This window comes from Ahaetulla prasina, chromosome 1 (assembly GCF_028640845.1).
Source record: "Ahaetulla prasina isolate Xishuangbanna chromosome 1, ASM2864084v1, whole genome shotgun sequence".
Taxonomy (NCBI): domain Eukaryota; kingdom Metazoa; phylum Chordata; class Lepidosauria; order Squamata; family Colubridae; genus Ahaetulla; species Ahaetulla prasina.
In genome coordinates, this window is record NC_080539.1 from 298,660,947 (window position 1) to 298,688,871 (window position 27,925).

Consider the following 27,925-nt stretch of genomic DNA (forward strand, 5'->3'; position numbering starts at 1 on the left):
GTCACTCTGGCGGGGCGATCTGCAAGGGATAGAGCAGGGGGCCCCAACCATGGTCCCTTTAAGACTTGTGGACTTCAACTCCCAGAGTTCCTCAGCTAGCTGGAGACCCCTGGGATAGAGGACGAGGATGTGGCCTAAACTCCGCCCCTTATCCCGGAAGTGCCGGTGGAGGATGGTTTCCAGCCGGTAGTTAGCCCAGTCCGGCGTCGGATCGGGTGGAGGGGGAAAAAAAAGAAAAAGCTGCTGGATCCGGACTTATGCGGGATGGCGGACCGCGGCATCGGCTCCTCGGAGCATCTGGAGCGGCTGCACGAGATTTTTCGCGGCCTCCATGGAGAGTTGCAAAGCGCCCCGGAGAGGCTGCGCGGGAACCTGGCGGTTGGTACGTGAGAAAGCAGCGCTCCGGTCCTGCGGGGGTGGGGAGCCTCTTCCCGGGTTTGGCTCCGTGCCATGCCGCGGACGTTCCCAAGCAAGGGAGGAGGTCGCTCCCGGAGTGTGATGGGGGTTACCGGTAAAACGGAAACGAATCGGTGGCGCTCCCCAGATACCAAAGCGAGAAGCTGAGTAGTCTTATGAGGATTCGCCCCGGCCAACTCGCCCCTGGACAAGAGTTACACAAATATCAAAGCAATGGTGGAACAGAAGCATGAAAGGAAGCATGCAAAAGGAGGACAGAATGAAACCTGAATGGCAAAAATAATAATGTTTTATTTATTTTAAATAATTAAACAGACTTGTTAAATTGTCTCGCAACGGGTGGTCCTGTGCCCAGGTGCCCGTGGTGAGTTGGCTGTACCTTTCCCGTGGCATTTTACACTATATAGAGCAGGGGTCTCCAACCTTGGCAACTTTAAGCCTGGTGGACTTCAACTCCCAGAATTCCCCAGCCAGCAAAGCTGGCTGGGGAATTCTGGGAGTTGAAGTCCACCAGGCTTAAAGTTGCCAAGGTTGGAGACCCCTGATATAGAAAGTTTATTCCAGTTAAAAGAAAAACACTCATATTCAAGTCTAGGCTTCTTTCCTCTCTTTCAACCCCATCCCCACCCCCTGCAGCTGCTTTCTGGCTTGTTTACTTGCTGACTTGTTTACCTGGAACAAATTGCATTGTGTAGCGTTGGATTACAGTCTTTACACCTCTTGAAATTGTGCGTGTGAGAAAGAGAGGAGGAGAGCTGGTCATCAATGCTTAGTAAAGACAAATATACAATATAGAGTTAAACAGGTAGCCCTCGACTTACAACAGTTCATTCAGTGATCGTTCGACGTTACAATGACACTGAAAAAAAGGACAACCGTTTTTCCCGCTGACGACCATTGCAGCATCTCCATGGTCACGTGATCAAAATTTGGATATCTTGACCACCAGTTCATATTATGTATGCCAGTTGCAGTGTCTCGGCGTCGTGTTATCATCTTTTGCGACTTTCTGACAAAATCAGTGGGGAAGCCAGATTCACTTAACAGCCGTGTTACTAATTTAACAACTGCAGTGATTCACTTGGCAAATGTGGCAAGAAAAGTCATAAACTGGGGCAAAACTCCACTTAAATTTCTCACTTAATAACAAAATTCTGGGCTCAGTTGTGGTCCTAAGTCGAGGACTACCTGCACTCTTGTAAACTCACTTAATGTAAGACTTGCAATCTACCCTTGTGCAATACATAAATCTACAAGATGTGTATCCTAGATACATGCCCATCCAGTCTCAGCTTAAACACCTCTAGTGAAGGAAAATCCTGCACCCCCTTGGGTAGACTCTTCCATCATTGATCATTTCTTATTTGCCCCAATGTCCCAATTAATTTTAATGCCTTGTCATTTAAAACTCGTTGTTTCTTGTTCTGGCTCCTGAAATGATATTCACCAAGTCTGCCCTGACTTTTACATGACAACCCTGCAGATACTTGAAAACAGCTAGCATATCATCCTAGAGTCTTCTCCAGGCCAACCCCTCCAACTGTTTTTCCTTTCAGGTCCTTTATCACCTTGGTCTCTGTTCTCTGGATAACTTCAAATTTATCAGTGTGCTTTCCAAAATGGAGTGCAAAGCAGAGAGGAATCCTAATTTCTCTTGACCTTTCATAATACTTTGATTAATGCAGCCTAGGATGACTTTTGCTTTTATTTTTTGGCAGCTGCTAGATACTATCGTATTATGTGCTTATTTGTCCAGTTTTGAGGCTGCCTGATTCCTTAATGACTCTGGCCAGTTTACATATTAAAAAAAAATCAATATCCTAAATGTCATTTGGACAAAAACTGCATGAATTTCCCGGGGGTGTGGATATTGCCAAACTTATCTGTTCTGAAAATAATTCAAAACAACATTTTAAAAATAATTTATTCAGTCCTGATTGGAGTACATGATAAGGGTAGGGTTAAGTAATATATGGTCAATGTTTTAGGACCTTTTATTTAGCAGGCAATTTAGTTTGGCAGGAAGAGTGCTGTGTAAAGTATTTAAAGTAAAGCTGACAATGAAACAACATGAATTGTGTGAATGAACTAAATCTGTGGGTTGCTTACATGAACCAATTAGGTTAATATAGCAGGTATTACCTTGCATGTATCCTCCAGAACAGATTCAGGATATATGTGAAGAAAATAAATCATTGCTTTGGGGCTTATGTTCCTTCAGCAGAGCAATATCTTTAGAATAGAATAGAATAGAATAGAATAGAATAGAATAGAATAGAATAGAATAGAATGGAATTTTTTATTGGCCAAGTGTGATTGGACACACAAAGAATTTGTCTTGGTGCATATGCTCTCAGTGTACATAAAAGAAAAGATTCGTTCATCAAGGTACAACATTTACAACACAATTGATGGTCAATATATCAATATAAATCATAAGGATTGCCAGCAACAAAGTTACAGTCATACAGTCATAAGTGGAAAGAGATTGGTGATGGGAACGATGAGAAGATTAATAGTAGTGCAGATTTAGTAAATAGTTTGACAGTGTTGAGGGAATTATTTGTTTAGCAGAGTGATGGCCTTCGGGAAAAAACTGTTCTTGTGTCTAGTTGTTCTGGTGTGCAGTGCTCTATAGCGTCGTTTTGAGGGTAGGAGTTGAAACAGTTTATGTCCTGGATGTGAGGGATCTGTAAATATTTTCACAATGTAAATGTAGCCCATTATCTAATAAGGTACAAAAGCAGCCGTTTTGTATGGGATCTGCTTATCCATAGAACTAGAGATGACAATTCTGGAGACACCTGAATATATTTGAATAAAAATGACAGGAAAAACAAGTCAATTATTTAAAATGAGTGGCCCGTGGGTTTTTTTTTATTGATTGATATAAACACAATGTCAGCTTCTTGGGTTCATTAGTCAGAGCCTTGACACACAAATGTAGATATACATATATACGGTATGTATGATTGGTAGAATGTTTTTCTTTATAATTTTGTTATGCCTGCTTGAGAGCTTATATATAGAGACATTGATCTAGAGATCAATAAAAAAAAATACGTTAGTTCATAAAGTCAGGGATCCAGTAAAAAGTGAGCAACTCCAGATATACATATGATGATCTACCTCTAATTATTGAAAGTGGCAGCACAATTGCCACCTTTCAGAGATGGAAAACTCTTCAAATATTAATATAAAACCATGAGCAAGCACAACAAAGGTATAAATAATATACTTAGTGTATGAATTATTTTTGTACTGCTAATATTTTGTCCTTTTCTCTTGTAGAAGAGAAAAAAAAGTTAATGCGAGAGTTTGATGAAAAACTAAAAGAGGCAAATGAAACGGTAAGAATATGAACAATTCTTTAAAAAGTTTTAGAACCCTAGTGTATATGAAACTAATCCAGAGTGATTTAAACAAGATGGACCTTAATAAAGTGCTTAATATTGATTGAAGTCAGTGTTTCTCAACCTTGGCAATTTTAAGGTGTATGGACTTTTTAAGTCCCAAAATTCCCCAACTAGCATGGGGACTTGGGTTGCTGAGACTGAAAAAAACTTGATTGAAATAATTCATTTTAAAAACATTGCTTTTTCTTTTCTCTTTTTACCATTTAATGATTTGTCCAGACAAGCCAAAACCAGTACTTGCAATACCCATTTGAACAAATTAATCTGCCTTCTGTTAAAAATACGTTTTAAACTTTTACTAGATACGTTTTCTGAATTAGGCTTAAAGATAATGATTTATCTTTAAAAAACTACAAAGATAATTGCATTACAGACAGTTGTATTGTTTACAATGAAGATTGCTATGGAACAATGTGAAATATTCTTTTGAGCCTGGTCTTTGTTTCTGTTATCAGAATGGTAACAAAACTGAGTAGTTTTTTTTATTTATGTGATGTAATGTTTCTGGTAAATTAATCATTTACAGTCTTGATTTCATGTTTCAAATACAAAGGATTTTGATACATGTTTACTTTTAAAACTTGTTTTAGTTAAGGGAAATGGAAGAAGAACTGAAATATGCCCCAGTGTCCTTCCGTAATCAAATGATGATTAAAATTAGAACTTACAAAGGAGACCTTAGCACATTTCATAGGAAAATGAAAAGTATGGATTTGGGAGTAGCTCCGAGTACACGTGGAAATTCAAAGTTTGGTATTTTCTCTACGGAAAATGAGCAGAGAGTAAGTACTAAGTTTACAATTATTTTAAAGGTTGTTCTGATGTCAACATGCTTCAGGTTCTTATTCAGGAAGGGGTGCATATGAAAGATGCATCTAGATGATCACTAGCATCACTGAACAGAGAAATACTTAATAAGCATTGCAGTGTTTATCTTATTTATATTCTGATGCCTGAGCTCATGGAGAAGACTTAGGAAAAGTTATAGAGAAGACAAATTGACTTAGGGAACAATTAGAAAATACAAACGTATTAAAACACAAAAGTTTATCTGCCCTTAATGGCTCGGTGGATTGGAAGCAAGTTTAGATTCTTCTTGAAAAAATGAGCAGATAAAAAGAAAAGAAAGAATAGAGGGGGTGAGAGCTTAGTTGAATAGTAAATGCAGTAGTAAAAATCCCTCGGTAAAATGAGGACCCAGATTGTTAGTGACAATATGCTGTCTCTGTAAACTGCTTAGAGAGGGCTATAAAACACTGTGAAGCAGTATATAAGTCTAAGTGCTATAGCTATTCCTGGATTTCAGGGATTTTCGCTGCTCTCCAAATTCTGCAAATAGTAAAGTTCTTTTTGAGCATTCATTGGAGAATTTAACAAATTAAGAGAAAACAGAACCAAGTCCTCATTTCCAAATGAAAATAAATAAATAAATAAATAAAACAAACAAAATAAAATGATTAAATAAATAAATAAATAAGTTTATTATTTATTATTTATATTTTTATATCGCCTTTCTCCAAAGACTCAGGGCGGTGTACAGCCAAAATAAAACAGTAACACAGCAATTAAAACCATATATCACTAAAAATCTAATTCAATTTGGCTAAAAGTTAAAAATAATAGAATAAAATTATAAAAACCCTATAAAACCCCATTAAAATTCCCTTTAGGCCAGCCCTGCCTGATGAAATAAGAAAGTCTTGAGCTCGCGCTTAAAGGTCCGGAGGTCAGGGAATATGCGTAGCCCCACAGGTAGTTCATTCCACAGGGCAGGTGCCCCTACAGAGAATGCTCTTCCCCTGGGAGCCGCCAGCTGACATTGTTTGGCTGATGGCACCCTAAGGAGGCCCTCCCTGTGAGAGCGCACAGGTCGATGGGAGGCTATTGGTGGCAGTAGGCGGTCCCGTAAATATCCCAGTCCCAAGCAATGGAGCACTTTAAAGGTGATGACCAACACCTTGAAGTTCTCATTTCCAAATGAAAGCGCATTGATAATACAGATAGTCCTCAACTTAAAACATTTGTTTAGTGACCATTTGAAGTTACAATGGCACTGAAAAAGTGGCTCACATTCATTTTTCACACTTAGGACCATAGGAGCATCCTTATGGCTATATGATCAAAATTCAGACTCTTGGCAACTGGCATGTATTTATGACACCTACTTAAGTCTTGTAATACATAAAAAGCAGCAGACTATAAATAATATAAACATTGCAATGCTTATTAAGCTATTTCTCTCTTCAGTGCTGCTAGTGATTGTCTAGATCAGGGGTGTCAAACTCGATTTCATTGAGGGCCACATGAGGCTTGTATTTGATCTTGGGGGGCCGGGATGGGTGTAGCCAAGGTGGGCATAGCCAGCTCGACATCACTCATGTCGGTGCCTGTAATGGCCCTGGCACTCTGCCAGAGAAAATGGGCTCTCGAGCTCCATTTTCAGCTGCAACGGCCTCCTGCAACCCTCTGCCAGTGAAAACGGAACTTGGGTGGGCCGCACGCAGCTCTCCCAAGCTCAGTTTTTGCTGGCAGAGGCATTGTGGGACAGTCTTTCGCTGTTTCCAGGCCAGCCCTACGGGCCAGATCTAAGCACCCCATGGGCTGGATCCGGCCCCCAGGCCTTGAGTTTGACACCCCTGGTCTAAATGCATCTTTCATATGTTGATCATCACTAAGCCAAACTGGGATGTATTTTAATTTCTGATTGATTGATTGATTGATTTGATTTGTGTCCTGCTTTTATTTTGTACAATTCCAGATGTCTTAGAATGGATAAAGCTCCTTCCTTTTATTTTCCCCTTAATAACAAATCTGTAAGGTGAACTGAGGGACACAGTGGCTCAGTGGAGGGACATAGTGGCTAAGACGCTGAGCTTGTTGACCAGAAGGTCGGCAGTTCAGCGGTTCAAATCCCTAGTGCCGCGTAAAGGAGTGAGCTCCCGTTACTTGTCCCAGCTTCTGCCAACCTAGCAGTTCGAAAGCACGTAAAAAATGCAAGTAGAAAACTAGGGGCCGTAGAAAACTAGGGACCGCTTCGGTGGGAAGATAACAGCCTTCCATGCACCTTCGGGTTTAGTCATGCCAGACACATGAACACGGAAATGTCTTCGGACAGCATTGGCTCTTCGGCTTAGAAATGGAGATGAGCACCACCCCTAGAGCTGGAAACAACTAGCATGCATGTGTGGAGAACCCTTTATTTTTACCTTAAGGTGCACTGAGTGGAGAGAAAGTGACTAATCCAAAGGCACAAACTGGACGACCAGCATTTTCCCTGTTTCTGATCCAGTACCTTAATTATTATACCAAGCAGTCTTGTTTTTTTTAAAAAAAAAACTTTAATTGAGGTATTTTTAAAAAATTACAACATCCACTGAAATAATTACATAAACATTTTCTTTTTCCCTTTCAAGGAAAGTGAGTAGTAAGCACAGCACACTAGGTTTTGTAATGTCTAACGAATTAGCCACACATCTTGAAGATTACTAAATCAAATATAATAATAATAATATTTATGTAGCATACTGACAATAATTTCATTTTTAATACGCTCTGTGCCATTTGAATTTTACTGCAAGCAGTTTATATAATTCTTCACTATTCAAATGTATTTAAACTGTATAGTGTCTAGGTCCACTACAATATTAACATCTATCTGCACCAGTGTAGTCCTTTGTCTCCTAAGACATGGGTCCCCAACCCTGCTCCGTGGACAGGCACCAGTCTACGGCCTGCCAAACTGGGCCACATAAACAAGCGAAACCCCATCCATGGGATGCAGGCAGCACACAAAACCACACCCCTTCTGGTCCGCAGAAAAACCTCTCCATGGAACCAGTCCCTGGTGCCCTTGGGGGGCACTTAGGGGTGAAATGCTACGGGTTCGCACCGGTTCATGTGAACTAGTAGTGGCAGCGGTGGGTGGTTTGGTGAACCCACCTGGATGTCATTACTTCCTGGTTTTAATCAGGAAGTAACCTGGTTTTGACCCTTTGTGCATGCGTAGAAGGCTTTGTGCATGCATAGAGGTCCAAAATCGTGCATGGAGCGCGTAATAGCTGAATGATCTATATTGAAAGAGGGGGAAACTGATTGTAAATACTCCAAGAAAATGTTGATAGCATTTGTTTGAATTAATTGATGGGGGGAGGAATAACCTACATGTATAGTTTCTGCTGTACTATAAGGAATATTTTTTATTGCAGAATCAAACTAAAAACCTAGGTGTCATCAGAGATAGTTTGGACAGGGAGATGGGATCATCTCGGTGTCTTTGCCAACATTTTCTCAAAAGAATAGGCTGTTTCTCTCATCTATAGGAAACCTCTTATTCTCCTTTTACCTTGCTAGCATGACTTAAATCTCCACTCTCAGGGAAGAACATACTGAAAGGTAAAATATCCCTTCTGCCTTTTTAAATAGGTCTTAATTGTCTCTTAGACTCAGATGCAGTCTCAGAGGGTGTTACTGCTTCAGGGAACAGAAAGCTTGAACCGAGCCACTCAGAGCTTGGATCGGACACATCAAATTGCTGCAGAAACTGATCAAATTGGTAGTGACATCATTGAAGAACTAGGTGGGCAGCGTGAGCAGCTGGAACGCACCAAAGGCAGAGTAAGTTTCCAAAAGGCCACTGGAATAGAACTGTCTGTTTTTCTTCTATCAACAGATTTCTCTGTCAGTTTTTTTTTACAAATATATATATATATTTCCACTTTGAAATATATATTTCAACTCTGATATTATTATTATTATTATTATTATTATTAGTAGTAGTAGTAGTAGTAGTAGTAGTAGTAGTAGTAGTACTACTTTCCCAGCAATTCTCTCTTCCCGTATCACTTTTCTGTGGGACTTTGCTCTTTCATGATGGAGATAATGCTGAGGAGAAACTGCAATGAAATAGCAATCTTTAGCTTATACAGCTATTTAATGTAAAAATATAGTTTAAAAAGAATACTTTTTCTTGTTTCTAAAGTTTTTTCTAAAGAATCAAATACTATTTTCTTGAGATTGATTTTCCTTAGATATGTGTTTTAATTTATTTTAAAGATAGCACTTCCCTTTTAATATACTGCTGAAATCTCAGAAACTAGATAGATACGTAGTCAATGTCCAGTAATGAAACTTACTTATAGTTTCTGCTCCAATATAGATGATGGAATCTTAACCAGCCCCAAAATGCTGCTTCTTGTTTACGTGATATCTTTGCAATTCATTATCAATATTTTTCTCCCTCAGGAAAAGACCAAGATTTTACCTTGGATAGTGTGTTATTTGGCCTTGCTATCAGAAACATAATTGTCTATTAGTACAAAAGAAAAAATACAGAAATACATAAGTTGGGGTGCATTATAATTATTATTGATGGAACTGACCATCATTACTATGATCTGGAGGGAGTGGAGCTAAGATGGAGGACAGGCAGCAACGGCTAGAAAGAGCTCTTCCAAAAGTAAATTAGGTTTTTCTTTTTTTTAATATATATATAAGTATTTTTATATTTTTAACTCATTTTTAATCTATACCGGACTTTTACAAAAGTACATATAGTGTGGCTACCATTTGTTTTAGATACATTTTAACAACACTACAAGTCAGGACTTTTTAGAGAAAAGGAGAAAGAGACAGAACTCTGCAACATAAGAGTTCATCCAAGCCATTGAAGCAGGAGAAAATGGAAGATTATGCCTTAAAACAGAGAATGCTACTAAGTGGGCTAGAACAATCCAGTCAGCTACTACTGACTGGATGTCAGCCTTCAATGCATTCTTTAATCTCTGTAATATTCTGAAGAAACAACTAACAAATAAAACTACAAAAAGAGCCCGAGTGGGTAGACCCCATTGGTTTGATCCTGAATGCCAGACTGAAAAAGAAATTGAAGGCCGCCATGAAGCTCACTCATAGGAATTGTACCACTCATATACAAGCTGAGATGTTCAACACAAGAAGGAAATAGAAAAAAATTATAACATTAAAGAAAAAAAGTTTTGCCATTTCAATCTGGTCAGAACTCGAGTTGGCTGCTAGAAGTTACAACTCAGTAATATTTTGGCACTCTGTAGCAAGTGTCCTGAAATTTGCGTTTGACATACCAATCTCTGCTGAGGACTGGGAGAATTATTACAAGTGTTTGTTTGCCTCCACGGCACCTGCAGAGAAACTGTCTCTAAGCAGTGACCTAGTAATCATTTCCCCCCCTTAGCCACCAATCTTAGAAAAGGAGATACAATCCATCATTAAAAGCTTAAAGAACAATAAAGCCCCAGGTGAGGATTTCTTACCAGCAGAATTATTCAATAAATTTCCCAATTGGTGGGGCCCAATATTGGCAGGTCTTTTTACACACATAAATAAATAACACCTGCCACATACCAGATGGGTGGAAGATGGCAATAATTGTCCCCATATATAAAAAAGGAAATTAAAAGGATCCTAGTAATTACAGGCCTATTATCCTGATTGACATTGCAGCAAAAATATATGCTAGGTTCCTTTTGAACAGAATTGAAATCTGGGTAGAGGAAAACAATATCCTCACAAGCAGGTTTTAGACAAAGCCGATCCACTATTGATAACTGCTTAGTCGTGAACCATCTAATTGCCAAATATGCCTATAAGAGGAGACCCCTGTTTACTACTTTTATAGACCTTACAGCAGCATTTGATATGATAAACACAAGTACTATGGAGTAAACTGACATCTCTTAAAATAGAACCTAGACATCTCTTAAAATAGAACCTAGAGTAAACTGACATCTCTTAAAATAGAAACCTAGACTTAAAATAGAACCTAGACCTGGCTTTGATTAAAGCCCTTTACACAAGTACCTGTTTGAGGGTGTGGTATGGGGTTAATGGGGCTAAACTAACAGGATTCACACAAAAAAGGGGTAAGGCAAGGGTGTATCCTGGCCCCATTATTTAGTTTATATATCAATGACTTGCTAGGATTAATGAAGGATCCCACGGTACACATGCTGATGATCCTAAATACTTACTATAACAGCTTGCTTTATGCTTCTGATATGATTTTATTATCATATTCACTAGTAGGATTACATAGGCTATTAAGAAGATTCAGCTCTTATTGCCAGGATAACTCCCTAATCATTAGTAAATCTAAATCGAAAATAATGGTGTTTGGAAAACAGCATTTGAGACATAAGTGGCCATTAGACGGTGAACCAATTGAACAGGTTAACACTTTTGAATATTTAGGCGTAACCTTTTCCAAGACTGGATCTTGGGCTTGCCATCATCAACGGAGTACATTCAGAGCAAACACTCGTTTGAATTTACTGCTTAAAGAAGCATAGTTACCCAGGGTCCCTAGCCCCATTAATTAAACTATACAAAGCTAAGGTTGCCCCTATGCTCTTGTATGGAGCAGAGGTTTGGGGTCTGTATCCAAACACAGTCCCAGCATTTGAGACGTATTTTGGGTGTAGATCCAAGAACTGGGAATTCATACAATACATGCACAAAATTAGAGCATATAACTACTGGTGCAAAGTCAATGAAATGGAGACTGATAGACTCCCCAAGTTAAGTCTACTAAAGCAAATAAAATTAGAATCACAAATCTCCTGGATCACCAAACTAACAAATTTTGTAAGAAGCTGTGGTCTTCCTGACACTTGCATAACAGGAGAACAATTAAAAAAAAAAAAGGCTGACCAAAGAATTAAGGATATAGAAGCACAACATGATATAGCTATCCTTAGTAAGGTGGGTAACTTGAAATGGCTGAGCAAATGCAAACATACTTTTCAAGTAGAGAGCTATTTGAAGTTACAACTGCCAAAACTTCTTAGGGAGATATTTACATGAGCAAGATTTGGGCAGTTTGACACAATGGTCAGATATGGGAGATTCCATTCTATACCCTACAATGAGTGTCTCTGCATTTGCAGAGTGGCACAGGTAGCAGACCTGGTTCACATCCTGTTTGACCGTTGCTTGTATAAGGGGGTGAGAGACAGATACCTCAGTCCATATACCAAACAAATGACCCATTGGGATCCCCATATCAAAACAACTTACGTTATGTGCGGCCAGAACCTGAAAATAACATTTAACACAGCACGGTACTTGAACAAAATGGTTCAGTTGAGATCTGCATACACGGGACTGATTGGGGTAGATTGTAAGGGTGACACAGAAATATAATTTTATGTCATTTTATTCTATTTTATATATTTATGTATTAAATTATATGGTATAATTTAACCTATCCTAGAACTATTGTATTTTGCCCTACTCTTAAATAGTTTGTACAAGATTTAATTGGCGATATGTATTTGTACCTTGTGCTTTGATATGGCCTATAGGCTAATCAAATATATCATTTTAAATTCTATTTTATTCCAAATTCATTTTAAATTCTATTTTATCCGATTCCATTTTAAATTATTTTTATCAGATTTTAGTAATAATTTGTGTCTGGAACTCTGCACTTGGATATGTCCAAGGGCTAATCAATAAAGTAAACTAATTAATTATGACAGAATGTTATGGACAGGAATTAAGATGACTGGATGTTCCTATTGTTATCTTATTTAAAGCAGAGGCCAAATATCCTCCTCTAAGTTTGGCTTGATCTCCTAATTTCAACATTGTGCTTCACATATGATGCTTTCCAACTTTCAAAAGCAGCACCCTAATCCCTTGCCAAGCAGATGGGAGTTCATGGTGTTTTTCTTCTTCTTTACAGTTAGTAAACACAAATGAAAATTTAAGCAGAAGTCGGAAGATCCTACGTTCCATGTCAAGAAGGTTGGTGAAATAATGCTTTATAATGTGCTCGGAATCTTGAATCAGAATGTTTTGTATGTTTGGGATTTTTGTGAAGCTTATTCCTTCGGTATAGGCTTATCCTACCTTCGACGTCCCTATCGAAGAATGGCTTTTATTTTCATATACCATATTTTTCGGAGTATAAGACACTCCGGAGTATAAGACGCACCTACCTTTTTGGGGGAGGAAAACAAGAAAAAAAAATCTGCCTCTGCCTCCCAGCAATTTGCCTTGTTGCAGCAAGCAGCGAGCAGCCTGTTTCAGCTTCAGCACAGCCTGATTAGCACAAAGGGAAAAAAATCTGTCTCCCAGCAATTTGCCTCCTTGCAGTAAGCAGCAGAGGCCTGTGTGGCAATAGGCAATGGCAGTCCCTGCAGCCTGAAACAGCTGAGGGTTGGGAGGCTGCTTGCTGCAAGGAGGTAAATTGCTGGGAGGCAGAGGCCAAAGGGTGGGGGCCAGTGGGTGGGTGGGGCTACATTCGGTGTATAAGACACACCCAAATTTTCACCTTCAAGGAGTGAGCAATTAAGTTAGGGCCCATATAGAATTTGTATGACTGGTGTACCTTTAGGCATTTGTGCATTAAATGTAAAGTCCAACATTTGTGGGAGCATTTGTGAGTTGGATGCTGAACAAATCCAAACCGAGCTTTGCTGGGACTACCCCATCAGGGTGCAAACCATTGGACAATCAGTAGAAAGCAGCAAAAATGTACCTCTTTGCTTCCATCTAGGGGTCACCTGGATTTTTGCAGCCCAGATCTGGTAACTTAGCTTTTGCTAAAGAGAGAGAAGGGATACTTTTTTTGCCAGTTCCTCGTTTCGCATACAGCACTGTCACCTGCCCCATACTATACAGGAAGTGATGGCCAGACCGCTAAAGGAATGTGATAGATAAAAATCCTACCATGAACACAAATATTTCTCTAGTTATAATATTCCTTAAGTGGATACTGTAGGTTGATTTCCCTCCCACCCTCCCCTTGGAACAAGAATAAGATAAGAAAATAGTATATGCCCTAAATTTAAGATGCCTCTCACCTGTCAGAATGGAAGAATCAACAGAAAATAAGCTATATAAATACAGGAAGTCCTTAACTTGCATTCATTTAGTGACTGTTTGAAGTTGGAACAGTATTGAAAAAAGTGACTTATGACTGCTTTCCATTACAGCACCCCCCGTTCACATGATCAAAATTCAGGTGTTTGGCAAATGACCCATATTTATGAATGTTGCATTGTCCTGGGATCACGTGATCATCTTTTGTAACCTTCTGACACGCATTGTCAGTGGGGAAATCAGATTCACTTAACAACTCTGGAAAGACAGGTCATAAAACAGGGCAAAACTCACTTAACAAGTGTCTCACTTAGCAACAGAAAATTGGGGCTCAATTGTGGTCATAAGTCGAGGATCACCTGTACTATATAAAATGCTGTGTAATGTCTACATCTTGTTAGGTGACTAACTGGACACATAAGGCTAGATTGTTCTTTAAAGCACTCCAATAGGTATGGTTACAAATATTGGCCACTTTCTGAGACTAAGGCTCCATAGAAAGAAGTCTGAGCAGTCGGATCCCAAAGGACCCTTCATGTCCACATGCACACGTCCACAGCAGCAGTTTTTAGCATCCTAGCAGAAAAAAACCCAGGGGCAATAAGGTTTAATATTTATTGAAAGAACCTGCCATACAAAAAGGAACTACTAAAAACAATATTCAAGCCATTAATTATCATCAGGTTTTCTGCTCTTCATGCTCTCCCATTTGCCAAAAACTGGAATTATTACAGCTTTTTTATCTCTTCAATTAGGAGTGAAGTATATTTCTTTCTGCCTCTATTATTTTATACTTTCTCATACCCTACAGTGAGGCTCTATAACTTCAGGCAAGAGTATTTTGATATTCTATAAAGAATCTCAGGAACCATGATGTTTTAAACAAAAATATCCATCATTAATTTTCTCCACAATGGCTGTACCTATTTATCTAGGATTTTCCTTAAAATTCACAGTACATAAAGGGATCTGCTTTTGAGTAAACATGCAAAGGGTTTGCTTTACCTAAAATGACATTGGATGGTTTCTGTGGTCACCATAACTCCATAAATGGTAATGACTTGCAGTTTTTAAAAACCAACAAAGTTCGTGTCTCTTTCTTTCTAGGCTTATGACAAATAAATTGTTACTCTCTGTCATCATCATCCTGGAGTTAATCATCCTTGGAGGTCTTGTCTACTACAAGTTCTTCAGTAAGCCTTGAAGAGATGCAGCTTTTCTCCTTTGCCGTCTTCAATCCACTATATGGACATTCCTTGGCAATAGCTGTCTGACTACAGATTGAAAAGATGGATTGTATTTTACTACATTTAAAATATAGTGCTGGCTTGTTGTCAGTCTTGACATGTCCTTCTGAGAATGGTGCAGTGCTACTGGGAGGAGATGTGGCTGGAGAAAAGACAAACCGTGAACTACATCTGCAATATAATATGATAGTCATTTATACTGAAGATATTGATTAATTTGTGGCACAGTTTGACTTCCCAACTGAAAAAAAAATCTCCAAAGCTGAGTGAAGACTTCAGAATGTAGTACACTTGATTTTTGTTCTGTCCGCTTGTTTAGTAGATCAGCATAACTATACATAATGCCCTTTGTGTGGCATCTGCTGCCACTTGGGAGATCCTAAAGCCGGACTTGCTCTTCATTTTCTGATTCGTCCGGCGAACTAGGTGTTGGTAGGTTCTCAAAAACAATGTGTGCTCCTTCTCTCGTCTGCCCAAAGCTTGTAGCGATCACATCTACTGCCAAACCAGCTGTTGCGTTCACTTCTTCCTGTGAAGCTCCAAGGAATGGATTTACTTCTACAAGGTCCATAGCTGAAAGCAGCCCTGAGAAAGTGAAGGCAGTGAGTTATTTTGTAGCAAGAGACAGAAATTTGCAGTATTTGAAAAAAAAATCTCTTCAGCCAAATAATAGATCTGTGTCATTACATGTTGCATCATACTTCCATCCTACTTTTATCCAGAGCAATAGTAATTTCCAATAGTTTTATTTCCTTTTTCTATATTTTGTTTTTGCCAAGAGCAGACGAATGGTTAAATATTTAAAATATGATATATGTCTTCAAAACTCCCTGATAATTTTAAACTTGAGTCAAGGAGAAGGTTAGAGAAGTGTAATATAAATACATAGATAACAAAAGGGAGTAATGATAACAACTGGGGATGAACTGGGAACATTGACTTCTCTAAGTTACATTTCCATATAGGTTATGCTAAAATTTGGCAGCATAGCCTGTAATATATATTTTTTTAATCAACTAGGAAAACTAAATTTGGTGCCATTTTGTCGTCTTCAGTCCAGAAGGCCTCATTAATCTTGAAAGAGAGAGAATAAAAGAATCCAAGCTTCTATTTTGTTAACATTTTGATTTAAACATTTCTGAATATTTTTGTAGTACAGATATCCTGCAAGCACATAATTACAAATTTTTGTGATTCTTGTTACCGTAACCCAAATTTTTAAAAAAGATTCTTAAGTGGTTTTACCTGTGTTGTGTATTTCCTCAGAAATGTACATGCCTTCACGATATGTTAATCCACCTAAGACAGTTGTCCCTGTTGCTGGAGCCAGTGATGGGTCAAAGGCATCAATGTCAAAGCTCAGATGGATTGGTCTTGGCCCTCTGACAAAAGAGAATACTTTTGTTTACTAAATACAGTTCAGCTGCAGTAGGTCCCTTATCCTAGTAATCGGTAGACTATGGCTAATGGTTGCTAATGATCAGGTTTCTGGCTTATTTAATTGCCTAACAAATAGTCTTCAAAACATGTTACCTTCCCAGGAGATGGTCAAACGTTTTTTCCATCACTTTCTGGATTCCAAGATCATCAATATGTCTCATTGAAAAGTACTGAATGCCATAATTCTTCAGAATATAACTGTTTTGAGAAAATAGGTTAAAGTTAAATACCCTTGCAGTCACTCTAGAATATAGCAATAATTGGGAGAAAAGGAATACTAGCATTCATTTAAACTAGATATCAGTTACTTACTGTTCAGCAGGATCAACATCTCTCAGACCTATATATACAATATCTGATTGTGAAAGACAGGGCTTCAGCCAGGAAAATCCAGGAAGCACTGGTACCTTCAAAATAACAAAAACATGATCCTAAAATGACTGGTCTATGAAATATTATTTGAGTGCCATGACCTTGCCAACTCAACATGATTTTAGTATAGATTCCCCCCCCCCAACAGACCAATATCCTGTTATAGAAATCTTGTTTTAGTTGTTATTGCTGCAGTCATGTAACATTTTCTATTCCACAAAAATAACTTGTAATAGATTAAAGATACTATATTTTTTCCTTTTTTTCCTCCAGCCCAGGCCAAACAGATATCAACATTCCCAATAAAAGAACTTGCTCTCGTTCAGTTTCTTGCATAAAATTTGCTGGAATCCAAAATCCAAGCTTTTGAAAACATTCTAATATTGAAACACATACAGGTAGTCCTCGATTTACGACCACAGTCGAGCCCCAAATTTCTGTTGCTAAGCGAGACAGTTAAGTGGATTTTGCCCCATTTTATGACCTTTCTTGACACAGTTATTAAGTGAATCACTGCAGTTATTAAGTTAATAACACGATGGTTTCCTCATTGACTTTGCTTGTCAGAAAGTCACAAAAGGTGATCTTTTGTGGGACACTGCCACCATTTTGAGTTGCCAAGCATCTGAATTTTGATCATGTGACCATAGGGATGCTACAGTGCTCATACCTGTGAAAAATGGTCGTAAGTAACTTTTCAGTGCCATTGTAACTTTAAATGAACTGTTGTAGGCCAAGGACTGCCTGTATAATGAACTGCATTGATGGCCAGAGGGCTCCTCAGGGAGGTGAAAAAAAGGAATGTGGGTGTGGAAAGCAGTGTTGCACTGCAAAGCATGCCTCTTTCCTACACATGTCACTGCACTCCTGTATGAAACAATTGGAAATTTCATTGTTGTGATGAAAACATCAGATCCTGCTGTGCCCTTTTATAATGCTTATTCAGATTTCTGAGTGTGTGCTGTACGATAAATCTCTTGAATCAGTCCACTGCCAAGCTGACTAGGGTTAATGAGAGTTTTTTTAAAAAAAGACAAGGAACACCCCCAACGAAATAAAGCTCTGAGGCTTGAGCTTCCTCAAAGTTCCAATTTATTAGAGATGTCATGTTGGCACAGCTGGGAAAACCCGAAACTGAAAGCTTCCAGGTTTTTCACACCCAGCTGATAGTTCACAGCCCTGCCCCACACCCACAAGTTCATCACATTGTCCAATCAACTCCTCACACTCAATTGGATACAATCTTCAGGCAGTCTACATCAGAAGCAGATTGTCCTTGAATACGGAATGTTGTTATGACTAACTTTCTACCACTCCAACAACAACCCCCTCTCAACTTCCCCAACTAAAATATGTGGCAGTTAAGAAGCAAAAAGAAAATTGCCTTCCAAAACTGACAGGCAATTCAGATTTAGCTGATTGTACCACTTTCCAAGAGTTAGATGTAATAACAGTATTTAGCTACAGTGTTATTTTAACTTGCTCAGTTTGGGTAAGGATGATAACTATGTTGAGCTGCTGAAAGCAGGAAGTAAATCTAGCTAACAAAGTCTCCCCATATGATGAATCGATAGTACTTTTCAAGTGGATATGATCAAACAAGTGGTTTTTAAATTACCGGGTGGTGGGGGGACTTGCAAGGTAGAGGTCTATTGAATAGAAAACACATCCATGGATGATCATTCCTTTGGAAGGAAAACTGAAGGAATACCAGCAGGTACAGCCATTAACTTTCAGCTACAATTCATCAAATAACAGACTATTCCTAGCAGGTAGAAAATACAGGTAATCCTCATTTAGCAACTACAATTGGGTCTGTTAAGCAAAGTGGTCACTAAGTAAAAATGTGACCATGGTTATGATCTTTCTTACTTCAGTTTACCTTTGCTTTACCTGTACGGTCCTACAAAGGTCATAAATGTGAGGAATGGTTGCAAAATTGCTTTGCCATCATCGTCATAACTGCAAATGATTGCTAAATAAGGCAGTCACTAAATGAGGACCATGTAAGCACATGTGTGTTATTCTGAAAGGATTGTATGATACAATTGCCATATAGTAAACCAATAGCCACCCAATCTCAAATTATGTTGACTAACTCAATATAGAGGTGTTTGCATCTTTATGAACTATGCGAACAATAATATATCCCAAAGAACACCATTCTTGGATGTTCAGGACATATGTCTCTACAAACCAGTAACCAGGAGAAATATTATGTCACCTCTCTAAAATTTACTTCCAATTTTAAAAAAGTACTGATAGCTCAATAAGTGCTATTCCTTGTTACATCACCGTGCAATCCCAATTTACCTTGTCTTGAAGTTCTCTTAAAAGAAATGAAACCGGCTGTCCATGGAGATTTCTTGATTGGCTTGTGAGTGGAGTGTTAATATCAGCATGGGCGTCAACCCAAATCACACAGAGATGTGGGTACTGCCTTGCGTGTCCACTGATGGAGCCAAGTGCTAAACTGTGAGGGAAAACAGTTCAGATTTATATCAGCCTTGTCTAAATTGGGGCAAGTGGAATTAGGATATCTGATAAATGTGGGCTAACAGAATCACTTTGGAAGTCAAATGTATACAACAATTGTACATAACATGCATGTGATCCTGTCCATAATGCCTTGCCACTGAAGAGTTAAAGCAGGGGTGAAATGCTCCCAGTTTGGACCGGATCACGCAATCCGGTAGCGATGGCGGTGGGTGGTTCGGAGAACTGGTAGCAAAAATCCCTGCCCCCCCCCCCCCATGCGCAGCTGAGCTGCAAGTTTATCAGAGGTTGTTTTTTTTACTTTTAAAAGCATTTTTTATTCGGCTGAAAAAATGCTTTTTAAAAAAAGCTGGGATCATCAGAACGTTTTAAAAGCATTTTCTCTTCAGCTGAAGAGGTTGTAGAAAAAATGCTTTTAAAAGTAAAAAAAAAAAAGTTGGCCACGCCCACCCAGTCACATTACCACCACCAAGCCACACACACGGAACCGGTAGTAACAAATTTTACATTTCACCCCTGGGTTAAAGGGATAAATGTGAAATCCGTATATAACTTTACCCTATCACATTCTCTACATCAGTTGATACAATGCTTTAAAAAAAAAAGCTGGGCTCATCAGAACCTTTTGATGTACATTCTTATAAACTGCAGTTTTCCCTTCTTTCAACAAACATTCATTTTTCACCACTGAACATGTGTTACCTTCTACTTTCCTTCCAGCATTTGTACCATCGTTACTTTTTTTATTCATTCTCGCATCTGTATTAAATATACTATCAAGTTACACATTTTTTCACAATTTGTGTATTGCTCTATATTTCCTGTCAAGCCCGACTATGTTGATACAATGTATTAATTCTCAGATGCAGTTTCCTTGTTGCATCATTCTCTACATCAGTTTAATCAGCACCATTTAGATAGCCGAGATAGATAGCAATAGCACTTACATTCCACTTCACAGTGCTTTACAGCCCTCTCTAAGCTGGTTACAGTGTCAGCATATTGCCCCCAACAATTTGGGTCCTCATTGATGGTAAAATGTAGCCCAAAATCCCACAATACGTATCAGAAGGAAAATCTGTTTTTTTCTACGTGTCAACCAGATCCTCAGGCTAAGCATGATGATCACAGCCATCTTCCACAGCTCTCCAGCAGCTGGAGTTTAGAGGCATTCTGGTAATATAGGCCTCCTCAAATAATGTAGGATTAGATTGAAATAGGAAGGTTATTCTAGACTCACTGAGAATATGGTAATGGAAGCAGATGTGTGTTCCTATCTAATTGCAAAAGAGTTTGTTTGTTTTTTAAATTCAGGACTGACTACTTTTTGTTTAGTACAATAATAGTATATCCATTACCTACCCATCATTATTGTAGGTCCTACAGTATAACTTTAAATGGATACAACATCATCTAGTCCAGGGGTCTGCAAACTTGGCTGTTTTAAGATTTGTGGGCTTCAACTCCGAGAGTTCTCTGTGGGAATTGAAGTCCACAAGTCTTAAAAGAGCCAAGTTTGCAGACCCCTGATCTAGTCCCCCAAATCATTCTCAGATCTAGTGTTGCCAGGCCCATCATTTTTGGAATTTTACCAACTCTTTTCATCAAAATATTTTTAGGAATCAACGCCTCCTTTTATACTGTTCGTGTTAGTTACTTTCAAGCAATGGGTCTAAATATAAAACATGTACGTCGATGGTCTTTATATAAAAGTCATATGGTAGTTTCACTTTTCCTAACTTACCTATGATCACCTCCAATGGTTATGCAGCTATGCCCAGCTGTCACAGCTCCGTTCACAGCGTCAGCCAGAAGTTGGCTAGCTAATCCTACAGAGCGTGGGTACTTGACGAGGTTATTGTACAGTTCATCATTGGGCACTGGGGTGAAACTTAAGTCTCCAAAATCATATACCTGACAACCTAGGAACAAACAGAGTGGGAGAAGAAAGCAGAGTTGTATAGATTAACTTTGTTTGGTGACAGAATATTATGGAATTTAGAATTGTTATTGTTTTCTTATGAATAATTCCCAAAGAGTCCTGGTAATGTAAGTGAACTTTATGGCACAGAAGTAAAAACCTTTTTGGGAAAAGAAAGTGCTTGAAATTGTGAAAATATGAGAGCACCCTCACAAAATGGTTGCTTTGATAGGTACTGCCAGTCATGGCACTTCATTTGCCAGAAAATAGATGCATTACCCCCATCCACTTCTCTTAATATGCTTACTAATACTTGCTGGTTGTAAGCCACCCAGTGTTGTTTTAAGAGGGGTGGCTATACAAATGTTTTAAATTAACAAACTTCAACTTACTTTTTCTCTTTTTATGGGTAGGTGGACACAACCATCACCTAAAGCACTGAACTGCAAACACTCTCTATTTTAATTTTCTAAGAACACTTATGTGGAGTTCAGAGGCATTAACACGAATAAACTTAGCAGAGAGATTGGTGTTTTGCACTGTTCTAACTGCTGGGGGGAAAAAGTAAGGACTATTAAGGAATTAAAGTCAGTTGAGACAGAAAAAAGTTTTCCATGGAGACATCAGATTGATGGCTACCTTGTCATCACAGATACTGTGGCAAGGTGTGCATGATTTCAGGCTATTTATTTAAAGTAACAATCTTTTACATTATGGTGCCCAGATGTGTTGAACCAATTACTAGACTTCCTAAAGATCCAGCTGCTGAAGAAATCTTGGTCCAATACATGCACTTGGGGAAGGTTGCTATACAGATGCTAATCATAGTGTCACATATAGGGGCAATTTAATGATCCAGTATGAAGTGTGCATGGTCTACATCTCTGCATATCTTTATACACTTGCCTACCATCCTCACTTCCACTGGATGTGTTGCCTCTTCTTTTGGTTTGTTAGCTCTCACTTTATGATCCTATCAGTTCCATCAAACCATTATTTCTTTACTCTTCTCTTCCTCTCAACCACTATTCTTTCACATAGTTCAAGAGCAAGTCAACTCCTATTCATTCCTTCCATATCAATAAACCATATCTTTCATACTAGTCACTTATTGTATTCACTCTACATTTATTCAACACCCATTGCTTCTCAATGCTACTTTTTCTTGTTCCACAAATGAACCTGAAGTATCCTATTTCTAAGGTAATGTTTCTTCCGGCATACCAACTCTAGTTTAATGAAGTGGCCAAAAGTACATTCTTATAAACTGCAGTTTTCCCTTCTTTCAACAAACATTCATTTTTCACCACTGAACATGTGTTACCTTCTACTTTCCTACCAGCATTTGTACCATCGTTACTTTTTTTATTCATTCTCCCATCTGTATTAAATATACTATCAGGTTACACATTTTTTCACAATTTGTGTATTGCTCTATATTTCCTGTCAAGCCTGACTATGTTGATGTGTATTAATTCTCAGATGCAGTTTCCTTGTTGCATCTTATAGCATCTTTAACATTTGGTGGAAATCATTTTGATATTCTCAACCAAAATAATCTGGACATATTCCACATTCAAATTCTCAAGTAACACGCCCATACAATCACTACAAGCATTCTATCTGTTTATCCATAAACACTTCTATCCATGAAGTCATTCCAAACCCAACTCACTCACTAAGCATTTCTTTCATCTTTGTGCATTTTACTTCTATGAATAGATGTACATACTGCATTCAGCATCCAGTTTCAAATTTATACTGTATATTTCAAGTTTGTTTGCTTTATTATGTTTTCCTTAAATCTACAGAGCACAATAATTTTTTTTCTTCACATCCATTCATTTCTTAATGGTTTGCTATAAAGCAAATGCTGGGATTACATTGCATTTCTCACACTGTCATCTCTTGGAGACTTTCCAGGTTCAAACACCTTCCCAGGGACTCTTAACAACAAAATTCCATAGTTTTTGCATTCACTTTTCCTTTATACAGAGGAACAATAATAGCATTATTTTAACTATCAGTCATAGCAGTAGCTTTCTCACATAGACAAATCACACAGCACGACCACAAAAAAATCACATCTTTAAATATTCTCAGTTGTTTCATTTAAATCCTCAGCCTTACTACTTTTCAAGATTGTTAGAACACTTTTAATATTCCTTTTCATCATTTTTCCTTGGACATGAAGGTTTGTTTATGAACTTGTAGTCAAAATGCATCCAAAATTATCAGGACACTATAAGCAGGGAATGCTGCATAGGTCAAGTGGCATTAAGACTGATAATATAGTCCTTAGCTTAGCTTACTGAAAAGTTCTGTTTCATTTTCCAACTGAATATTATGTATTTCTTCATTCCACATACCTTATATGATTTTCCTACAGATACATTTGAGATTACTTCCTTATTTTTTTTACTTAATAGTTATGACTCAGTTTTCAGCGTCAAGGTTTCGTCAAACTTTACAGTTAGTCATTTTTTCAATTTTAACATCAGATAAAGTTTACTCATCTTTCCTACTTTTGAAAGGTTTCCTATTTCACTACTTTTGAATAAACAATTTTTTATCATCTCTGGCACTTAACAGCCTCTCTAATAAAAGAAATTAGGAGTTGAAATGTTTGATGAAGCTTCTTAGTTAATAATGGACATATATTGCAGTCATCTTCACAAAATGATATTCACTTTTTACAAATGAAGTATCATTAAACTGTGAATTTCAGTTTTCCTTCAAGAATCTCTGGAATGTTGTAACTACTAATCATTTTTACTGACTGCCACAAAAGTAAGCTCTGGATAATTGAGTACATATCAGCTAGTGTAAATATGTGACTCGGGCTTTAGTTCAAGATAACTTGGATTTTTAAAAAAACTTCAACTGTGTTAGTTACGTTAGTTATCTTTGTGATAATCTGATGGTTTCAAAAAGAGGCAAGTACTGAGTTCATATTTAACTCTGAGATTAGGAAGATTTAGTTTGATGGGGTTTTAAGACGACTGACTAGCACAGTGTGTTTTGGAATTATTGGTCTGTTTCAAATTATTCAATCACTTATTGAAGTCTGTTTAAAACTATTCACTTTTGCTTGATGAATTTGTCTATGCCTTGAAAATGATTAGGATCTCATAAGTCAATCTCCACAATGATGTCTTTCAAATGTGTTGGACTACAGCTTTCCATGATTTCCTACCCCCACCTCAATGAGCCAGGGCCAGTGGGCTGCAGATTGAGTGTAATATACTATAATCATTCAAGCACATTTCTCCTTCCTTAAACTGGATGGTGGCTGGGCGACATTAGAACAATGGCCAGGCAACTATCTGGAAGGCCCCAGGTTGAGCAATAACCTTAATGTTTCAGACGGTAAACTCATGGTGAATCATATCATATGAACGACTGGGTGGTGGTGAGAAAGGACCAGAAACAAAAAGTCGGATCCGTTCCGGAAAAGTAGGGGCTCCCATCCCGCCCTGCCCATTTACCCATGCTGGAGAGCTTTCCGACCAGTCCGGCATTCCGCACCGCTTCAGGACCGTGATCCACTCCTCTTTTTTTCTGCAAGACAAAAAAGGATCTGCGCCGTGATTCCAAGCGACACCCGTGGGAAGTGAAATCAATGAGCCCGAGCGGCCGCTTGGAAATTTCCAGCTGCCAGGAGCATCCTCTGTCGCCGCCGCCCCTTTTCCCCGCCAGCCAGCCAGCCAAATTCTCTAGAAAGCTCCATCCCAACCTTTCCTTCCTGGCTGCCGACACCCACCGCCGCACCGCCTCCCCTCCTCAGCACTGCAGGCTTCGCAACACGACCACCACGTGCAACGGCCTTGTTCCTGCTTAGGGCGCATCATCGCGGATCGACAGGATCGGACACGAACTATAAATAGATCATTCATCTTCGGAGCATCCCTTTTCCCCAGCCCAGCTCGCGGCATCAAGTTCCCTTCTTTTCGTTAGGCTGGCTGGGGAAGGCGGAGGTTCGCAGCCCCTCCGCCCCACCCCCCCCACGGGAAAGGGCCAAAGGACACCTCTCTCTCTCTCTCTCTCCCTCCCCTCCCCCACTTTCCCTTTCTCCCTCTCTCTCTGTCTCTCCCTCTCACACTCTCTCTCCCACCCCTCCCTCCCTCTCCCTCTCCCTCTCTCCCACACACCTCTGCAGTCTCCCTCTCGCATTCCCGGACGGACAAATCGGTGCTCCGGGCTATCCCCTGCCCGCGATGCCCACCTACCTGGCCCCGGGAGAAGGGTGCCCCAATGATGGCCACCGAATGGGAGAGCTTCCGAGGGACCCACAGAGGGGTGCCCGCTTGCTGAAGGAGCCGAGCGAAACTGCTACGAACAGCCATCGCGGCGAAAGATCTCGGAAGGAGAGCTGCGCGCAAGAACCACCTTTGTTACCGCGCCGGTGTCGGCGCCCGCCTGAGACCGAAGCTTTATAACCAGCGGATTTGTCGAGCCTCTGCGCCTTTGGCCCCGCCCCTTGGCCCTCGGCCCACTGACGCGCCAATCGGCGTAGAGCTGGCCGGGGGCGTGCCTCCGAGCCCCTCGGAAGACGCGAGCGAACGTGACCGAAGCTGCTTGGCGATCTCCGGGCTTCTGCATTCCTTCTTGACCTCCCTCTGGCTTTCACAGGTTGTTCCGGAATTTTGCTTCCCCCCCCCCCCAAAAGGCATTTCTACCTGGGTGGTTTTTTCTTTCTTTTTTGGAATCAAATCGTTTTAAGGTGAGGAGTAGCCAAGTTACCTGTTTCTCGGGTAAAAATCTGCCCGGCGATTCAGGTTTTCATTCCCTTTCCTCCTTAGACTTAAAACTTAGAATAACTTTATTGTCACTTTGAATGTATGATAATCGTCATACATTAAAATGGATTTTCGTTGCATACAGCTCTCAAAGGGTCACCACCTCCAATAAACACTACATAAACACAACAAAATAAATAAAATAAATAAAAACAAAATTATACATATACTCACATATATTATATGACACAGAGAAACAACACAGTCTAAAACGTCCTTAACCCCCCCCCCCAGCAATACTCCTAAAACCAGGTTAGATAACTACTTTTTTAAAAAGAAAGTTGGGCTCACAGATCAATGCAGTACACACGTACTGGACTAGGAGGGATGAGGGGACAATTCCCCTTGAATTCAGAGCAATTTATTTTAGTGGCTCTCTTGGAAGATTTAAAGATATGGGACTGGTTGGTTGGTTGTAATTATTCAAGATAATACGTACCGAATTCTCCGTTCAGACAAATGAGCGTGTGTACAGATGAGACTCATGCAAACATAATTTCATCACTTCCAGTTCTTCTTTTCATCTATGAGGTATAAGATTGCAGTGTTGGGAAACAGTGTCACACTGACTGGGGTTATTTCAGCTTCTACAGGAAATAATAAAAGCTTATCTTATGGGAGACCCCTCGTGCTCAGGGCTTGGCCTTGCCCAACCTGTTGGATGATTTTGTGCAAAAATCTCCTCAAGTATTCCCTCTACATGAATTCCACCTGTTTCCTTTGCCACATTTGCAGCCCAAAACATCTAAGAGTAGATTGTTGGACATACACCATTTCCACAGGAATCAGCTGTCAGCTGGTTACATCTCACAGGTATTTCCTGTGTCTACTGCCATTTCTGGAAATAACTGAGATCTGACCAGAGTCAATCTATCTGTTTTAATCTTCTGCAATCTAAAAGCATTGCCAACTTTCCAGAAAGATGCTTCACAGTTGCTTTTCTAAGAAAAGTAAGGATGAAAAGAAGTTACTGATGTAGATCAGGTTATGAGGTGCTGGTGAATATCTAGCTCTATTTTGGTAGGCCCATTCTGAATAAAATCTGGTTTAGCAGCCTGGAACTGCTAGCTTCCAGCATTCCAATAATTCTTGAAGAGTTATTAGTAGAATTAACAGCTTCAAGCTATAAAAGCCTGTTTAAAATCTCACTGTGCTCATTGGATCTTACTCACAACTAGGCACATGTGTATAAAACAACAGACTTACTTTCTTCCTTCCGCAGTGTTTAACATGGGATTAGTCCTCCTGAGGTTCCTCATTTAAGAGGTAGTCTGGCTATTTTATTGTGAACCAGAAATGCAATTAATTATCTCTATAAGATATTATTAGCCCTTGAGTTCAGAATGCTGAATTTAGCCAGAGCATGTGATCTTGATGAAATCTTGTTTTGTAGATCCTTATAGGTTAAATCAACCTCTTCCAATCAGAACATTACTAAAATGAAGACTTTCAGAATTTCCAGCTAGCCCAAAGCCATGTTGAATAAAATCTGGCACGGGAAAGATAGGATTAGGCTGCATGAAACTATCTTGTCCGAGCCACAACAGAACAAATATTGAGGAGTTTCCACAACAGAATCTGAAGAGATTCTACACTTCATGGAAAGTTACTGTCCAGATCATGGAAAAACACAGGTCTGTTTTGCAATCATATTTGCTAATGCACAGTTCCAAATGATTTAAGATTATACTGTTTTATTCTTTTCAATTGTACCTGCTTCAGCATTTGTACCTGCTTATTAGCATTTGGTGCCAGTGTGCTTTTAAAAAAATTAAAACAAGCATAAAAGAAATGAAATAAATATGTGTGATATGTGACATATTTCTTAAAAATACACTGCAACTGTACAATTAATTCAGTAAGCACTGTAATTATGAATAAAACGCATTGAGGAAACTGCCATGTGAGTAAAATACTGGTTATTGTAAGCAAATCCTTTTTAAAAAAGAGTTCTAT

The 27,925-nt window shown here is 39.1% G+C and overlaps 2 protein-coding genes across 3 annotated transcripts; one reads left to right on the forward strand and one right to left on the reverse strand.

The window, feature by feature from the left end:
• On the forward strand, positions 1 to 27,904 carry VTI1B (vesicle transport through interaction with t-SNAREs 1B). Of its 2 annotated transcripts, none has more exons than XM_058161884.1 (6): positions 1 to 382; positions 3,709 to 3,767; positions 4,424 to 4,615; positions 8,274 to 8,447; positions 12,553 to 12,614; positions 27,363 to 27,904. In XM_058161884.1, the coding sequence occupies exons 1-6, from the start codon at positions 265 to 267 to the stop codon at positions 27,370 to 27,372; spliced, it is 615 nt and encodes a 204-aa protein (XP_058017867.1). In that variant the 5' UTR covers positions 1 to 264; the 3' UTR covers positions 27,373 to 27,904. The 2 variants fall into 2 exon arrangements, with proteins under 2 accessions (XP_058017867.1, XP_058017866.1); XM_058161883.1 differs by lacking the exon at positions 27,363 to 27,904 and adding an exon at positions 14,802 to 15,323.
• Positions 15,170 to 25,801, reverse strand: ARG2 (arginase 2). Its single transcript, XM_058161881.1, has 8 exons — positions 25,400 to 25,801; positions 24,659 to 24,731; positions 20,994 to 21,171; positions 19,067 to 19,226; positions 16,694 to 16,788; positions 16,475 to 16,579; positions 16,187 to 16,323; positions 15,170 to 15,526 (listed from the first exon to the last, which is right to left on the reverse strand). The coding sequence occupies exons 1-8, from the start codon at positions 25,514 to 25,516 to the stop codon at positions 15,321 to 15,323; spliced, it is 1,071 nt and encodes a 356-aa protein (XP_058017864.1). The 5' UTR covers positions 25,517 to 25,801; the 3' UTR covers positions 15,170 to 15,320.
• Positions 27,905 to 27,925: the final 21 nt, after the last annotated feature.

What these genes read in the sequence shown, in the direction of transcription:
- ARG2 (XM_058161881.1), bottom strand. Translation starts at nt 25,516, where the DNA reads ATGGCTGTTCGTAGCAGTTTCGCTCGGCTCCTTCAGCAAGCGGGCACC. An exon ending in CACCCTTCTCCCGGGGCCAG is followed by an intron (nt 24,732 to 25,399) that starts GTAGGTGGGCAT and finishes TTTGTCTTGCAG; the next exon opens with AAAAAAAGAGGAGTGGATCA. An exon ending in TGAGGAAATACACAACACAG is followed by an intron (nt 15,527 to 16,186) that starts GTAAAACCACTT and finishes TCACTTTCTCAG; the next exon opens with GGCTGCTTTCAGCTATGGAC.
- VTI1B (XM_058161883.1), top strand. Translation starts at nt 265, where the DNA reads ATGGCGGACCGCGGCATCGGCTCCTCGGAGCATCTGGAGCGGCTGCAC. An exon ending in TAAAAGAGGCAAATGAAACG is followed by an intron (nt 3,768 to 4,423) that starts GTAAGAATATGA and finishes AACTTGTTTTAG; the next exon opens with TTAAGGGAAATGGAAGAAGA. An exon ending in CTACGGAAAATGAGCAGAGA is followed by an intron (nt 4,616 to 8,273) that starts GTAAGTACTAAG and finishes ATTGTCTCTTAG; the next exon opens with ACTCAGATGCAGTCTCAGAG.